This window comes from Oenanthe melanoleuca, chromosome 5 (assembly GCF_029582105.1).
Source record: "Oenanthe melanoleuca isolate GR-GAL-2019-014 chromosome 5, OMel1.0, whole genome shotgun sequence".
Classification (NCBI taxonomy): Eukaryota; Metazoa; Chordata; class Aves; order Passeriformes; family Muscicapidae; genus Oenanthe; species Oenanthe melanoleuca.
The window spans coordinates 11,936,757-11,955,113 of NC_079339.1; the positions used below are offsets into that span (position 1 = coordinate 11,936,757).

The following is an 18,357-nucleotide window of genomic DNA, read 5'->3' on the forward strand; positions in this document are numbered from 1 at the left end:
TCCCCTCTGTCTGTACCAGCTCCAACCAGATGCTGGGTGCCAGTCCAGGTGTGGTGCCAGCCTGGGGCTGCACCCCCAGAGCTGCTCACATCTGGCCCTCAGTGCTGGGATGGGGTGTGGGGGGTGCCCATGGCAATGCCACCCACCACAGCTGTGCCAGCCCATGGGAAGGGCCTGTGCCACCCCCAGAGTCACCCCCCAGCCCTGTTCCATGCCAGCCCCACCAGCCCAGCCCCAGAGTATCTGTGTCCCTCAACTGTGGGTCTGGCCCACCAGCTGCCCTCACCTCCACAACTGCCAGGTGCAACTGTTCCAGACTTACCAAGCATCCATGTAATCTGGGGATCCAGCAGGTAGACAGCACTACAGGAAAGTGGATTTGTGTCCATTAGGAGCTCCTTGTGATGGCCATCATTCCCCAGATGGGAGTTGCCCATGCATTATTTGTTCTTAGAATAATTAGGCTGTACCAAACATTTTCTCCCAGGTTTGCAAAATCTCAGCCAAGGGGTCCTCTTCTCAATACCAGGTCTATTTCCCATTGTTTCAAGCACCAAGAGGGACTTGAATCCCCCTTTTACATGGGAAAAAAAAGGAGCTGAACTCCTCTTTTACATGTGCCTTGCAAGGGCTCTAATCCCTTACACCTTAGGAGTTGTTAGGGCTCCTTTTAATGCCTGTGACTGAGCTAAAGGCTTCCTTTGCAGCAAGGTGTCAGAGAGCTCCAAGAGCTCATCCCTGAGGTGTCAGTGGCCTTGGCAGCCCCTCCCCAGGGACCAGTAAGTGCTCTCTGAATGTAGCCAGCCTTGCCTCCTGTAGCAGCTTGCCAGCCTTCAGACTGGGATTCCTCCTGTTTGAACAATATTTCCTTTTCACCCTTTGCCTCAGCTTTCCCCTCCCTGAAACAGAAGTGTCTGTTTAGAGGAGTATTTTAGAAAAGGACCATCAAATGTGTGTCTCCAGTTTTCTCAACTATTAACTGCTCACTTCTACTAGAGAACACATAATTTAAAGGAGAGCTTAGCTGATGAAAATCAGGATTCTCAGAGAACTTTAAGTAAATCAAACTCATAGGTCAGAACATCAGCAAAGCTGATTTGAGAAAAAGTCAGAGAAGCTCAGGTGGATGCCCATTAGAAGGAGTCAGGCTCTTTAAAAGCACATGCTCCTTTACTTGTGATGTTTCCCACCTGGCAAATGAAATGGCTGTACTTTTTGTTAAAGCTGAAAGAAACAGCACATGTGTTGTTAGGACAAAATATTATTATAAAACTAGACTTTAAAACCCACAAACAGGCTTAGTTCTCCCTGGATATTTGAGAATGGTTACAGATTGTTTTGGGCATTTAATGGGATCAGGAAAAAAGCAAAAAGTAAGATCACTGCTGGCCCCAAAAATACTCTAAAGAGCATTAGTTATCAAATAGTATTTGGGAATCAGATAAATATCTTAGGGGGTTATGACCTAACTCTTTGCATTAGCAATTAGTGTCCATATCTTGGATTTTTAATTTTCAGCTAAGAATAAGAAAACTATGCTTACCTTTGAGAACACAGAACAATCCAGTGCAATAATCTATTTAAATATTTACTTACACATTCTAATAAAAAATAATGAAATTCTATGTTTCTAACCTCATGGATCACAAACACTGGGAAGAGAAACCAGGTAGGAGTTAGAAAAGCATCTATATATCAATGGTTTTATACTGACCACATATTTCAAAGGAAATGAATGCAACACCAGATCAGACAGACACAGCTGCAAGATTGCCCAAACTATATTATTCCTGACAGATGAAATTGTAAAATTACAGTTTCAATGGCACTGGATACTCCTTATGTTAAATAACTCCATATCCAGTGAAGGTAATTTATTGAGGTGTTTCCAACTTTGGGTAGGGAAAGACATTGTTTCAAACAAATTAAGTTTAATATTTCTGCACAGTGCTCTGTATTCACAAACACTGGAGCCCCTATGGTACGCACCAGGTAAATTATGTGAGAATACAAAAATCAGTCATTGCACATACTGGTAAATAAATACATTTACTCCAGAATACCAAAGAGTTTCTTTAAAAAATTTAATTTGCAAAAGCACATTCTAGCAGATTTATCTAAAACTCTTCTAAAGTCTGAACAAGAAGGGAGATGCCTGACTACTCAAAACAGGCCAAGACAGTCTTGTGTGCAAACAAGCCTGAAATGTTACAGCTATGGTGAAAAAACATGTCTGGTTAAATGCTAGTTCTCAGGATTAGGTCATTTTTTTGTCAAATTTGATATATTCCATTCTTTAAAACCCCATTTAATGTAAAGAAAATATGGACCATAACATATTCAAATTCTACTGTTTAACATCAGTTTATTTAAGAAAGGCAAAGAGATGAATCAGAAAATGTTTACTGTGGGAATTTAAAAAAATAAAAATAAAATAAAAAAATTAATCTGCTTTTTCATTTTCTAGGGACAGAAACATTAATGTAGCGCATTTTCTACTTCTTGAAGTTTAAGTAAACAAGTCAAAAACAAAGGCTATTTTTCTTTACAGGCAGATATTGTCCAAACATATTCTAAAATGGGTATTTCTACAGCTGCTCCCAAACACTGGATCTTTCAGACTGCCCAGTGTTGGAAAGTACAAAATCAGCTCAGGAACTCTCAGAAATGAACCACCTCGAGTATGTACTTTCTGAGACACTTCTAGAGGTGCAACAAATTACAAAATAGCCTCCACAGACATTTTTTGTTTTGTTTCCCTGCTCTTGACTATGAGAAATTGTTGAAAAAGGAGAAGAAAAGTCTTGTGATCAAGGGGTAGAGATTGGCTCACTGAAAAGTCAGTTCAAAGGAAAAGCAGATGGTTCTCTGTAATAGATACTTACATCGAAAGCATGAGAGAGAACAACTTTTTTGTAATCTTTTCAACAGAAAAAAACAATAGCTCAGAATGATTTAAAAAGAGGTTTCAAATAATTGACTTTTTTAGAGATATTTTGCAATGATTAACCCCAAGGCAAATTAATATCATGGTTTATGCTGTCACTGTGAACAGAGGGGAAAGAAGATATCACCAAAGGAGTGTTCTTAAGACTGTCAATATTTGTATGTGTGTGTGCACAAATGTTTGCACATTTAAACCTGGAAAATGTTGGGAAAGTCAAACTAAGCCCATCCCACACTTGATACTGACAATCCTGCTGGGCATACATGTATGTCCTTTTTATACTTTGCATACAACTGTCAGAGGACCTGATTTTCCTGCCACTGTCTCAGGATTTTAATTTGAAATAAACTTAGTTTCATTCACCAGAAAAGATGCTTACACTTTTAAGATAATAAAAATTATTAAAGCTCCAATATTTGTCTTTTTCATACATGTTTTTCAGTAGGCCACTGTAAAGGTTTTGTTTCTTGCAGACTTTGTTTCTTAGGGAGACTCCATGTGATTTGCTAGTTCTTGTGCAGGTTCAGTTCTGCCCTGTTTTATCCCTTAAAACATGAGCAAGGTTTTTTTTTCTAAATGCTCTGTGGAGTTGCAGTGACATCACTGAATTTGGCAGCACATTTAATGGAAAAGGTGTGCATTTTTCACCAACAGATACTCTAGATCCCCCCTCTGAGTGTCAGCAAGCCTTCATGGGATGTGTGGAACAGCAAACTTTGGCCTCCCTTCCAAATCCAATTTTCTCAAGTGTTCATGCCAGTAATGCCCAATTTTTGTGATCCAGTTAAGCTCACATTTAAACAAAGACAAGAAGACATGAGGACTGGCAGGGACACACAAGTGTGGCATTATGGAGACACAACAGAAGTTAGAGAGAAACATTGGTTACACAGAAATAAATGGGTGGGATTCGGCTTGACACGGAATTAAATGGGTGAAAATGACATCATGAAACAATCTGTACAGAAATGGAGCAGTTTGGAGAGAAACAAATGGTATGGGCAGAGTTCTTACCAATGTAACACAACATAAGCAGTGACCATCATGTCACTGAAATCCATGGCTCCCTCTAAGCAGTGCCCAGGAAATCACTCTCCTGCCATTCCCAGCACATCCTGCATGCTGGACTTGTCCACATCTGCCAGTGGAGCTTGTTTGCACTCCCTGGATTCTGTGCTGCCTTTTTCTGGGCTTAGGGCTCAAAGCAGTGCAAGAACAACCAAAGGTGCTCTCTTCTGAAATGCAATGTGAACACAAGCAAAGTTCAAGCAACTCAAAGAGCCACAGGTCCCAGCTTTTGCCTTCAGGAGGAGCTCTTTCTTCAGGATTGGGAGAGCTGTAATTTAATGGCTTCGGCTCAGCATTTTCTGGTCTCTGCAGCCGTGTCCTCTGAGTGGTGACAGACACACAAGGTAGGGGACAGCACGCGGGGACAAACACACTGTGACAGAGCAGGGTGACAGCGAGCAGCTGAGAGCTCAGTGCTCCTGATAAACCCGCTGTGTGTGCCTTCTGACACGGCTTGCATGAGTGCTAGGAGGGGCTCTCATCCTCCAGATCCAGGCAGACAGAAATGAAGAAGAGAAAGAGAAAGGAAGATTATTTTCTGAGGAACAAGCATACCCTCTGATGGGCACTGTAAAACAAACCCAGCTCTAAGGGAATCATTTACATCACGCTCCCAGAGTCCAGCTCTGCTACACCACTAAAGCATCCTGGCAGACACAAAATCCCAAGCAGAAAGCACACTGTTGTCAGAAGCTTAAATTCACCATACAGGTGGCAATAAATCAGTGCTGCAAACTACTGCAGTAGGAAAACAGGATTTGGGAAATGAAGCCTCTACTGCAGGTGTTGAGCTTTGAGGTACAGTTCAAGAAGCCAGATAATGTGGGACAGTAAGTCCTAAGTGAGAGTGCACTCTGAGAATGCAGAGGGGTGAATCCCTTTACATGTTCACCAGGGCTTGGTCAGAAAACTGTTCAGCACTTTAAAATACCCCAACAACCTTGAGGTGCCCAACTTGATGAATACCCAGGTGGAAGATTATGCAACCAGAATTGAAGGCCACCCTACTTCAAAATGAGAACATATACACAGGGATTTAACACACTTTAATTCACAGATATTGACTTTAGAGAGCTTTCACTGACTTAGTGTTCTGGAGTGTCCCCATATGGAAAAACCTGCACATGTTTGAAAGAAGAGAAGGTTATAAATGGGGTGGGGAAAAAAAAAAATCAAGGAACTTAAAGAAAAACAAGGAATTCCAGTAACACAGATTACCAAGAAGCTGAAAAGCATTTACCACCTGCAAGAAAGTATTTAAAGTGATACCAAATAGGAATTTCAACTTTGTGGACTTGTGTAGTGCAGACCAAAAGACAGAATAAATGGTGCTTTTGAAAACAGGGGTTTGGGGTTTTTTGGAAAGAAAAGAAAACCAACAAAAACTTTGTCATAGATAGTATCAGTGGACTCAGTAACTCTTGAGAATTCCCCAGTTAGAACTATATTCCACAATCAGCTTTTTGAGGTGACACTGTTGGAGATCTGGTAAGTGTACACATCACTGCTGCAGCCCTACTTTAAAACAGAAGTTAGAATTAACAGTACACAGAATTTCTTTTCAGCCTACATTACAAAACACTGAATCCTCAACTAAGTACAATTAGGAATGAAACATCATTTGTTTGTTTTTTTACTTAGGAAAACTCAGAGGGCTTGATTTAAATATTTGCTGAGCAACTTTTCAGTTCCTGGCATTTGCTCAGTGTTCCCATGTTTGTTTGGGGTCATTCTCATAAATTAATTTGCATGAAACTCCATTTCAGTGCAACTTAATTGCCTGATGAGAACTCTGAAGTTACATGGTTTGGTTTTCCAGTGTCCTAAAGCGAAGCAGTTCAGTCTTCAGGATGAAGTTCAAAATGGAGACCCTCTGTCTCCTACTGCTCACCCAGGGCAACAGCTGGAACAATAAGGAATAATAACATTCCTGGTTGGAAAAAAAACCTTCTGCCAATCCAGGCATACAGCACTAAGTGTCAGTGATTTTGCCTAGAAATCTTGGGGTTTTTTTTTCTTGGATGAAAAGTTTATATTTTTAGTAACAAACACCAAATCACATGTAAGGCAGCAGGAAATGAGGCAGAGCCTTTACTAGAAAACACAGCTCTGTTTGTGTTCAGCACTGGAAATCCTGCCCTTCAGGAAGAAATGTGGTGCACAAACCAGCAGCATCATTAGGCAAAACCCAGCAAAGCATATTATTATATAATATGCTGAGATAGAGATATATATAAAATATAATAGCTATGTTATGTTTTTCCAGCAGGACTATCAAGCTCTGCTTGTACAACAACTGAGGAAATTGCTAAAAAAACCAGCTGCCTCTCAACTCAGCCAACTTGGTACACCTCTAACTACTTGAAAATTTTATTTGAGTTTAAACCACATCTTTGAAAACTTTTTAAAAATAGCTAAAAAATGCTGTAGTGTTTAAAGTCACATCAGGATCAACAAAGTTCTACTTCTAGAAGGAGATTCTCCCTAGGGAAGAGAACAGGATGGCAATAACTGGGTTATCTTCTCCTGGCCCAGACTGGAATGAAAACCTCCTGCTACAAAGGGCAAGGGCTCATAAACTTGTTTGAACACTGAACATCAAAGGCTGGACTTGATGATCCTGGAGGTCTTTTCCAGCTTTACTGCTTCCATGAGCAGTGTCCAAAGCCCACCCAACACACCCTGGTTTTGTGTACTGGTGAGATTTTCTGCCCTGGCAAAGTAAGTGATCTCATGATGCAATTTTCCAGCACATTGAGACTAAATGTTAAGATTACACTTACCTAGATAGTAGGCCTTAAAAAAAATAATTTAAAATTCAAATGGAGTGAAAATATTCCTGCTGTTATTTGGTAAGTCAACATAGGATAGGTACACGATTTCCAATGTGATGTTCAAGATGTCTAAGAGAATTGGGAAGTGCACTCTTGTCAGGACTTTGGAATTCTCATCACTTAGTGTCTCTTCATGACACTGACAGATTGCTGCAGTCAGTCTGGCAATCTACATGGAGCTGCAGGATCAGAAGCTCACTAAAGCTTTCTAAATCTCCTAAATGTGAGCTCAAGCTTCAAACCAAGCTTAAGGAAATTTTGAACAAGTCATCTCCTTGCAATTTCATCCAAACTGTAAGCAATAAACTTAGCTAGATTTTAATGTTAAAATTTATAAAAATGTTTAAAAATTACATTCTGTTACTTTGAGAATTACTTTTACACTTCATAAATTACTTCTAATGGCATAGTGCCAACTGGGACAGCCTCAGTAAGAAGCCACAGATGCAGGGTGAAATGTGAGAAACACTGTAAACATCCCAGCTGAGTACAAAGGTAGTCAGAAATCATGAGGCTCATTGTTTTTAAATCAGATGTGCATGACAGAGTCAAAGTGGGCAGTAACAACAGTTCTGAACAACTGAGTCACATCCAAGGGAAAGGAAACAAACAAAACTACCAAAAGGCAATTTGCAGCACAATTGCCAAGTGCCTCAGTTTGCTACATAAAAGCCATAAATAGGTGATTGCATTAAGTGAACCTCTGCAATGTGTTCAGGAATAATAGTTTTAAAACAACAGATGCTGGGAAGTAGAACACAACCAACAACACTCACTATCAGAAGGAATAGTGTATGAGATGGTTTGTCCTTATTGTTTTTTCTGCACTTTTGGTAACCAAAAATAACACAAGGTAAAAAGCTTGAAGCCTCACTTAAATCATTGATAAGATTTCCACAGAATTCAACAGCATCAAGATTTAATCCTAGAGATTGGTGAGTTACATGGTTTCTGCATAGGTGGCAGGACACTTCATATTTTGGTTGCTTCAGGGAGCATTAAACTGGGTTCTGAGCACAGCAACACCAGCCTCAAAGCACTCCTGGAAATCCTCTCAGCAGAGCAGAGATGGACACACACCAGGAGTTCCATTCAACTCGTTGGAACTGAGGCACAAAGAGGGTCCAAGACCTGCACAAAGTCTGACACTGCTGGGATTACAGCCCTGGTGACCTGATCCCCTGTGCTGAATCAGCCTAGAGGGCTGTGCTGATTCTAGTACAGATTTTGGCTCTTCAGGACATGTTTTGCCTGTACCTAAGCACAGAACAGACCATGAGTGTTCAAGGTACTTGTGAGGTTCTGACTCTCAAGTAGGATTTTGTTAGTTCATGTGCTTAACAAGCTTTTGTCAGAGTAATTGTCAAACTGCCATTGCAGACTTAAATAAAGCCATGATAAGCTTCCAGTGTTGTTGTATAATCCAATTATGATGTGAATAGGGAAGGTTTTTTTTTCTCAAAAATGTATGCATAATTTTTCTGAACAGTGTCCTCTTCCTAGAGCCATTCAGCAAACCAGAGTACTGGTTCCATGACAGAGTTTCAGGAAAGCTACTTGATTCAAGTCTTCCAAGTGAAGGTATAGATAAACAAACCCTTACTGAAAAGGGGGAATCAAAAATGTACAGGCAGTTAAATAAAATACAACATACAAAATAAGTTTTAATGCATTTTCATCCAATATACAGGCATTTGTGAGTATCAGCTACTGAGCTATAGTTCATAGCAAAACACCAAAGCATTGAGATAGTTGTGCAAATTCTTTTCTCAGTTCCTTGGCGAGCAACAAAAAGAACTGAAGAATATCTACATAATTAATTTCAAACACTCACAGAGCAGAACCCTGGAAGGTACTTTTTGTACATAAGGAACAACAGGAACCTGATTTCATTAAGTAGCACATACAAGAGAAGCCTGCATCTACAGTTAGATTAACTCTACTGCAAGATTTATATGTATAAAACTACCTTATTCTAGTCATCAAAACGAGGCCTTTTGAGAAATCTGAGTCATCAGCCCATAATTCTAATAAAGGTGACTGCTGTGCTGTCCTTAATTGCCAAGCAAAGATATCTGATTGGTGAGCACAGGCTCCTGTAAAAGCAGGAAAAAAATCTCACAAATGACCTCTTAGGAGAGCAATAGGATAGTATGGGGCAAATAGTTAGAATGCCACCCAAAATCAACCCAAAATCTTCCCTCTGATACCTGCAATACATTAGTAAAGCCTTCCCTGCCCAGAACACCAGACAACCCCCTGTCTTGCCCTACTACAATAAACAAGGGCAAAATAATCTGATATTGGTCTAGACTCATCATACCTCCAGGGCAAAAACTCTTCTTTCCCCATCCTTTTTTTATCCTTATATGAAATTACAAATTAATTAATAATAAAATTTGTAAAAAGCTATGATACAAGAACTAAGAATGATTTTCTACAGTAATGACTAGATTGATTTTCTGATTTTTTTAATGGGAATCACCCAGGCAGGGGTAAGATTTTAATAGCAGAAAAACAGGTCTAATGGCCAATATTTTCAGAGAGCTCACTGGTGCCTCTGCTTGTTTAAAGCTCCTCCTTTGTTCACCACAAGGGAGCAAAACCTCAGAAACTTTGAATTGATGGCACTGGAACTCTGTGGTGTCACTTGACTCCACAATGATATTTTTCAATTGTGCAGCCACCAGATTTTATTACAGAGCTCTTCTCACTCCAGCTCCTTCAGTGCTAGGACCTCATGAGGACAGCCAGCTGGGAACTCCAGCACTATTGTAAGGCAACTTGAATAGCAAGAGATTTGCCCAGTCATTATTACAAAACCATTCTCACTGATTTCTGAACAGCAGAATTTATAACAAGAGCCTATGACACTACTGTTTTATGTGCCATATATTATCCTACAAAAGGAACAGAGTGATGCCTAGCTTCTAAAAAATAAACTATTTTAGGCCACCAACACAATTCAGCTCACAAAATCACTTCCAACCTTTTGGAAAAAGAAAAGGAAAAATAAGGCAGCACTACAAAGGAAATCTAACAGTCTGCCTCCAGGCTTGTGGACAGCTCTGCTCACTGATTTGCAACCAATGGTTTGGAAACTGAATGTTTACTGAGAAAAATTCTGATTATATTTTAGGCAAGCTTTTTTATCTGCTACCTTTTAATGTGTTAATTTACTCTACTGAAGAGCCAACGGGCCAAATTCACCCCTCTGATAAGGCTTCTATTGTAGGAGCATCACTGAATGTGCACCAAAGGCATTATTCATCTGTGGAGAGATCACTGAGCAATATTGGCAAACACTTCTGAGTTGCACATCCTTGAAAAGCAGATAAAGGAATTGTAAAGAGAATGAGAAGGAACAGAACATCACAGATGAAGAGAATTAGATAAAGGGCCAGGAAGAAACTGTTTGATGTAAACAGAGTGACAAGTTAGATTAAGAACTCTCATTAAAGCATGCAGCATTTGCCCATAAGCAATTCAGGCAAGGAATTTGTTTACAACTCTGTCAAAATCAACAGCAGATGCAAAGAATCATCAATATTGGGATTTTAAATAACATTAAATCTACTGTATCCAAACATTCACTGAGACTGTGTGAAGGAAATACACAGCTCGGGGCCATTCTAGTTTTTGTCACTGAGTAAACAAGGCTATGCCCTGCTGCACATTGAATGCAGGCCCAGCAGAAGTTACCAACAGGAGTGCTAACCACTCCTTGGTTATTTCACTGTGCACATGCCTCTGAAAACACTTACTAGTACCAAGATTTTATTACTGATGGGAAAGAAAATGTAAATTCGTGAGGAAAGTGTAATTTCAGGTACGACTGTGTGTTAAAGACACAAGCTGGTTTGACTTTTCCAAGTTAGGAGGACAAAATTTAGAGATGTGCTGGAAAGCTTGTGGTATCACCTTGCATGGGACCTTCACCAGAAAATATCCAACAAAAATTATCCATCAGGAATCATACAGATTCGAAATTAATCTTTGAAACTGCTTCCAGAGCAGATGGTGAAGGCCAAGTGCACAGCAGTACCTTGCACAACAATAGTGAGAAATTAGGGCTTTGGCAAAAGACATTAGGAGCAAATCCTATTCTAACTGGACCAGATTTAATGAGAGTTCCTCATTCTTAGTCTCAGGTTAAGATCCCCCTCTAGTGACCTCAATTTATTGTGGGGAGTTTTTCCCTCAGCAGCTCCTTGGCTGATGGCCCTGTATGATCCTGTTAAGATGATGGGAATTTGAGTCACCACTTTCCTCCTGGCACGGTTACAGGTTAAAAAAAAAATACCTGGCTGGGAAGAACATGCAGTGAGAGTGAAGTTACACAATGTGCTGGCAGCAAGATGGTCCCAAGAAGCTGAACTTGCAGCCTTTCCCCAGCCCCTCATTCTCACCCTTGTGCAGGAGTTCACTGCACATGAGTTTCCTTTCAAGCCAATTCCCTGGTGGGGGGGGGGTCATGATGTGTCAGCCCATTGTTATGATCTGGGTTAAAAATAACCCTTCCTAAAGCAGCTCCACCACTAAAGCCAGCAGATTGTGTATTTGCACCACGAGGCAGCTCCTTTGACACAGTGTTGTGCATGGACAGAGGCAGAAAACTGTGTCAGGTGCCACCTTCTCAGGCTCTAAAGTAAGCGTGTGACTGGCAAGGCACAGAATTCAAACCATGCAGATTCAGCCATTCCCATGCTGCAGAGTTCTTGAAATCCACATCACACCTAAATGCCAGCACTGGGAATTCCTGACTGGTTTTGCAGTAGTCCAAACAAAAAATTCTGGTCGTCACTGGAGCAAGTTTTTAAAGGCTGACATGAGGTAAGAAGTTCTCTGTTAAATTCAAAGTGAGACGACAGATGGGGATGTGAAATTGTGGGAAACCAGGGAAAAACAAAGCACCCATGTGCAAAGCCAAAGTATTGCCCTGCAGCTCATGACTCAGCACTTCAATCATTCATGGAGGGAACCAATTTTTCTCTCAAATAAAAGGTGTCTTTCCATTTTTTGTACCACTGCATGGAAAGGCTCCTTGCAAAAAAAGACAGAGTTTCCTGTTAACTGAAGAAACATTTGACATGCTGAGTCTATCAACAAAACACTGTTTAAAGCCAGCAGATTTTCTTCCCATAGATTGTTTAAAAGATTGGAAAAAATGCTGGCAATTATTTATTTTCATCTCTTATCTGAAATTCCTTTGTCTGTACACTGGGAAGGAGAGCTGAAGGCAAAGGTGAAGAGAGCACATTTCTTTTGTTAGTTGAAATGATGCAGTCCAAATGGCACAACTTTAAGGAGGGCTTTATGACCTGTCCCCTACACTCAAAAAGGGCCTGACAACTGAGACAATCAGATCTGATCTCACTTTTACATTGCATAATCTCTAGCTGTGCAGTGCAAGAATTTACATGGAATAAAAAGGAGGGCCTGAATGCACACAGCATAAAACACAGCTATTGTTTTACTCACATTTCCACACCTTTCTGGTGAACATATAAATTCTATTACTCTGTGTGCCATTCTGGACAACATTGCTCACAACAATGGCAGCAAGACCATTATTTTTAAAGATGTTTTACAATGTGCTTTTGAGTTGCAGCTCCTGGCTTTTGAAATGTTCAGGAGAGAAGATAACAGTGGCTTGTTCTTTGCTTGTGTTTTGTTTGGAAATGGTGTTTGTTGATATATTCCAGATAGATCAGAAAAAAGGAACGCAAAATCTGCACTATTTTGAGCTATTCTGTGTCCTGCCAGTGTCTCATTTGTATGCAGCATACACTAGATTTGCCTAGAAGGATTTAGCTCAGTAGCTGGCACCTTTACATCAGAGAACAACATACACAGTTTCAATCGATTTCAAGCATTCTTACAATGGGAAATAAATATGAAAAGTGGTTGTTGCTCAAAGTTCAAAAAACGCGATCAACAAATTGTAAAAGCTCAAAAGGCCAGACAAATTTAATAAAATATTTCCATTTACCTTCCTCAGTTTTACACAGCCTGTTCAAAATAATAAGATTCTCTGCAGAGTGCCTTTATCCAATTGTTTATATCACTTCATACAAAATATGTGTTTGAATTACCACAGCAATACAAGGATATAAATTCCCAGCCCACGAAATGCCAAATTCAACATAAGCTATGCTTCCTTGGCATCTAGATGTTTTCCTTTTCCCTTTCTGTACTGCAAATACATTTCCGTTTGAAACAAATTAAAAAGCATGTAGATGTTAAAACATAATGACAGCTTAGAATTCAAGTGACTTGTGCAACATTATTTTGTGCTTTCCACTTCTCCATTTCCTCCTACTGCAATTAAAATTCATCATGCCCTACTACGTGTACAACAGCAATGCATCAAGTTCAGTCCAGGAGAGGTTTTCAACCTTCAGACTCAGCTTTATACTACACGAGATCCTTGCACAATCAAAATAAAAAAACAAAAAGTGCATCTTTTTTCCTCATCTTTCTCTTATGCTGGATGATGTGAAGCTCTGATTAGTTGATGCAGGAATGCAACCTTGAGGTACGATTGCAGCCTCGGAATGATTCTTAAATGTAAAAAGAAACTTTTGGAGAGCTCATGCCCTTTCTGGATTTTAAAAAAAGACACCACTGTCCTGGTGCTACTGGAGCCACGGTACAGTACATCATGGCACACACCCATAACATGACCAGGGACATGAGAGACAACTCCTATTTACAAAAACTTGATGTCACTTCCAGAAAAATATGACAGGAAAAAAGAAAAAAAAAAAAAAAAAAAAGGAAAACAGAATTTCCTGAATGTCCTGAATTTTTAGAAGATTCCTTTTACTCTTCAGCAACAGAGTGGTCCTCCACAACTGCATGTCTCCCTGACCTTTTTAGTATGGACCATAAGCGACACCAGCAGGAATTGGGAATCATATGGCAAACTGCTTCCTTCGAGAGGATGCTCACCCACGCCCCTTTACTCACAAGCCAGCTTGCTGTCAAAACTGGAAAGGGCAATGGAAAAGGCTTGTAGTGCACACATTGGGTAGTTGTAGTCCATGGTGAACACGTCCTCAGCCACACGGCCAAACTGCATCACGATGTAGTCAGCTGCAAGAAAGGTCAGAAAAGGCAGAAAGCATCACTGCTGTTGTTTAAATAAGTGTGCACCCAACACTACCCTCTGTCCCAGAGCAAGGAAATACCAACCCAACATGCTCACTCATCAAACCTCACAGCACTTATTCATGCAAGTGGGTGTGCTGATAGCAGAGCGAGAAGCAAGGACAGCTTGAGTGATAAAGGGTTGCAAGACTTGTTAGTGTCAAAAAAAATGACGCATCTAAAAAGTACTTTTTGCAAGAACAGAGAGAAGATGGCTTTCTGTACAGAATGTTATACTGATCTCAGTTAAACCTGCTCAGGTGACAACTGTGAGGGCAGAATCCCTCCAGACTGTGCACACAGTGCTGCTCCTACAGCTGACAGCAGAGAGCTCTACTTACGATCGTTATCATGGATAATTTGGAAGTTCTTCACCGAGGCCTGTGTGACTCGACCATGGAAATTCAGAACATAGGACTGGGTGTCATCGTTCCAGACTGGTGTTTTGTTGTGCAGTTCAATGACACTCTCTGTATTTTTGTTCTGCCACCTTGCAAGAAGTGTCTCATGTTCCTGCACACACCACAGATACTCGCTTCAGTTTAACACGCTCGAGTGACAAAAAATACATTAACAGGGAAGGAAAAATTCATCAATCCTGGCCCAAAGACTAAACTCTTACCCTCAACCCTCAAATTGAGAACTCTGAGGATCTAAATGCAAATGTGCATTTGAGTCCTTTCCACAGTTTGATAAATCTTAGTTGTACCTTTTGTTATCAAAATACTTTATTTGTGGTGCTTTTGTGAGTCACAGCAGTAGTCACGCAGCCCATTGTTCTGCAATTGTTTGAATACCATTTTATTAACTTCTAGACCTTTAGAAATGCAAATAAAAAAACCTCAACTCTACCTGAAAAAGAATTCAAGTAATTTTTAGTGCTGGCTGCTGGTATGACTTACATTTCGTGGTCTGATGGAAACTCTTTCATGATCCATATTCATTCCTGGTATGATCACACTCATTTTACGAGGTCCTTTAAACCCCAGGACGTTTGTTTCCTAAAAATGTTTAGAAAAGATGTCATCATGTTTTTTATTTTTAAAGTTAATTTCTTCAGTAGAGAGACACAGTGGCAGCCCAGGGAACTTATCTGTTAGTCAACTCAAAAAACATCTTGAAACTCCCACCTTCACTGGCACTGCCAAACATTCTAGCTTTGTCTTAGAAGCTCCAACAACAGGAAAAATGGAAATAGAGAGGTTTCCAAAAACACTCCTAACACTGGCTGCCAACAACCTTAATATAATTAAAAAAAAAAAAATCCCTTTGTTAAAAAAGGATATGAATTAACCAGATTGCTTGGCTACTGCTAAATCCCAAAATAAAGTAGTTGCAATTTAAAAATCATAAAATGCAGTGATACATTTTGATGTGAGACAAAATTAAATATATGGGACCAGCTCTATTTATTCCAGAGCCAGCACAAAAGCAAACAAAATGCTAGTCAGAGTATCTGATAGCAGTGCTGTGGTTTTCAAAATTTGCTTAGAGATGACCACAGTAAAAAAAACAAATGCATTAGCATGAAGGCAAATTTTCTAGCTATGAAGACTGGGAAAGTAAAGAAACCACAAAAAAAAAGGCAGCAAAAAAATCCACGGAAAATACAAGTTCTTCCATTAAACATGATCTGATGCTTTCCTGACCAGTTTTTCACAAGAGCACTCCAGCATTGCACTGTCCTCTCAAAACACAACTACTAAAATCTAAATCAGTCTAAAGCCTTATTTTCATCTGACACCTTTTTTTCTCCCACAGAAGCAACCAGGGCCAGACATTTCAGTAAGTTATCATCTGCTTTTGAACTAGAAAAAATAAAGAGTAATATTTTCCAGTAAAACCTGATTTTAGCATTAACCCAGTAAATGAAACAGTGACACCTTGAACTCCATCTCATGTTTTGTGATATTCCCATTGTTCCCAGCAACATGCCACAAGATGCCAAGAACCAGACACCCCTAGACTCCAGGCTTTACCACTGGGACATTTAAAAGTGATGTATTCAGCTGTCTCTGCTTTTATATTTTTTAATTACAATGTCCTGATTTTATGGAGCACTAAACTTACTAAAACATCTCTACTTTTGCAAGCAAAAATCCACACATCTCAACTCACTGGAAACATCTGAAAATACCCACCTAAAATACCTGCAGTTTTACCATCATCAGACCTTTGAAATAACTCTTCCTGTTCCAGCAAAGCATCTGGAGATTTTCCACAACTCATTAAAGATTTGCATGCATGCAAGAGAAATTCTACTGGATTGTTTTACTGCATGCTCCTGAAGCAATCCAGGCATATTTATATATCTTCCTAACTCTGCACATTAATGGGAAGATTCTGCCTCTTTTCTGAATCATTTATGTCCCCTCCTTTGGCAGAGTAAAAAATGTTATCAGTTCAGTTGGTTCTGCATCATGGCAAGATGAAAACTGATATGACTGCCAGCAGATTTTATAAGTAGGAGAGACTCAGCACAGCAGAGGACAAGTTCTAAGAAAAGATTCATGCTTATGCTTATTTTCCACTAAGTACTGACAATTTTGGGCTTCTCTGCTATGCCTTACAAGCTTTTCTCCTCAAGCTGCAGTTATACTATACATAATTAATTTAGATGCTGACTGGTTGAAGACATTGTTGAAGGTAAAATTAAATAATAGTGCTGAATCACTTCCCTCCCAACAAGCAGAGGGAAAAAAACAAGACTATATTCTTTGGGTTTACTCAGAAACACTGAAATTGGTACTTCTGGCACATGACAAGAGAATGGTTACTAGTTGCACATTACCTCCATCACCAATTATCACATGCTGTGCTGGCAAATGCTACCCTTTTGCTAAACTCACAGTACCAAACTGAAATTACATAAACATGGAATATGTGAGGAAAATTATTAAAATTACCTCACCTCCTGCCTCACTCCCTGCTTCTCTTTTATTTCACTCCTCCACTCTTTTGTGTGTGGAAATTTAAGACTACAAAGGGTATTATTAGGGGAACATAAACTAAAATTCTGATTTCACACCACTTTAACAGCACTGACAGTCTTGGTTTACACAGGAACACAAATGTTGTTCACTGGCAGAGTCCTATTGACTCAACCACACACCAATGATTTTTACCAGCTCAGGACTTAGCCCAGTATTGCTGCACTCTCTGCCTTAGCCCATCCAGTCATCCTCACAATAAACTGGGCTGCAAGAACACAGAGCCTCTCCCTGGGGCTGCCTTTAGAATCTTACACACTTTCAAATAATTATGGAAGCACGTTCCTTTAATGGGAAGAGTTGCCATGATAAAGGCAGCAAGGTGAATATCCCAGCAGCTCCCAGGAGATTCACGATTTTATTAATCCCATTTTCTTGCAGCCACTTCCCTTCCTGGGCTTGTTTTACACAGCTGTGCCTTGTCCTTAATATTTATGTAGAAACTACCATTCCAAGGAAGGCCCAAATCACAGAAGCCACAACACTGGGGGAGCACAATGCAAGTGACTGAGGCCTGAGGAGGAGCACAAAGTCTTGTTACTGCACTGGAACCTGAGCCACACCTCAGAGTACCAGCTGAGCTCACTGCCTGGAGTCTGACACACACTGAACTGGGAGATGCTCTGGAATCCAGCACAGAAAATCCTGGCCCCAGTGGCACAGCTGCACCTCACTGCTCCTGGATAAATTCTGCCAACAATTCTGCAATCAGCCATTAGGTGCTGCTGCAGCTTTATTAATATGCTGGGCTACCAACACAAAGTGAGTAAAAGTGGCCAACAGCACCGAGGAAACTCTGACCTTGCCCAGCTCTGTTCCTCTTGCTTGAAACACATCTTAAGGTGAGCTCCACGAAGAGAGCCCTCATCACATTTACCCCACAGTCAGCCACAGATGCACCCCAGTTTCTGCCTATATAAATTAGACCTGCTGAGATGATTAAGCAGGTCATGCTCACTAAGTTGGGTACAGCTTGATCTCCACATGGGTACTTGCTCAGATGAGCTGAGGGACAGCAAGAGGCAAGGTGGTGCTTACAAAGTATTGTTTTTATAGCTTTTGCTGCAGGGGAAATCTCAGGGCAGGAATTAAAGACTGCCTTAGGACAAGGGTGTTTCAGCCCCACTCTTCCTGGCACTCTCTGCTCTGGTTCTGCTGCAGCCAGGAACAATAATCTCACTTCAGCAAACCTGGCTAGTCTGAAATGAAATACAATTCCAATTTCCTTTTGTCCTCTGGCCACAGCACACCTGCAAGCCTGCTGCCTTTCTCCATTCACCAAAATATCAATGGAACAAGTAATTTTCTTATACAAACATACCAGTTTCAAACTGCTGATTACAGACTTATAAAAGCAGCTTATATC

General features: G+C 40.3%; 1 protein-coding gene across 6 annotated transcripts in view; it reads right to left on the reverse strand.

Moving 5' to 3' along the window:
- Positions 1-8,493: 8,493 nt before the first annotated feature.
- Positions 8,494-18,357, reverse strand: part of TUB (TUB bipartite transcription factor) — a 137,424-nt gene continuing 127,560 nt past the window's right edge. For all 6 annotated transcript variants that reach the window (XM_056493272.1, XM_056493269.1, XM_056493268.1 and 3 more), the window contains 3 exons: positions 14,904-15,002; positions 14,343-14,514; positions 8,494-13,947 (listed from right to left, as the gene is read on the reverse strand). In XM_056493272.1, coding sequence (XP_056349247.1) covers positions 13,814-13,947; positions 14,343-14,514; positions 14,904-15,002 — 405 coding nt within the window. In that variant the 3' untranslated portion in view covers positions 8,494-13,813. The remainder of the gene's footprint in view (positions 13,948-14,342; positions 14,515-14,903; positions 15,003-18,357) is intronic.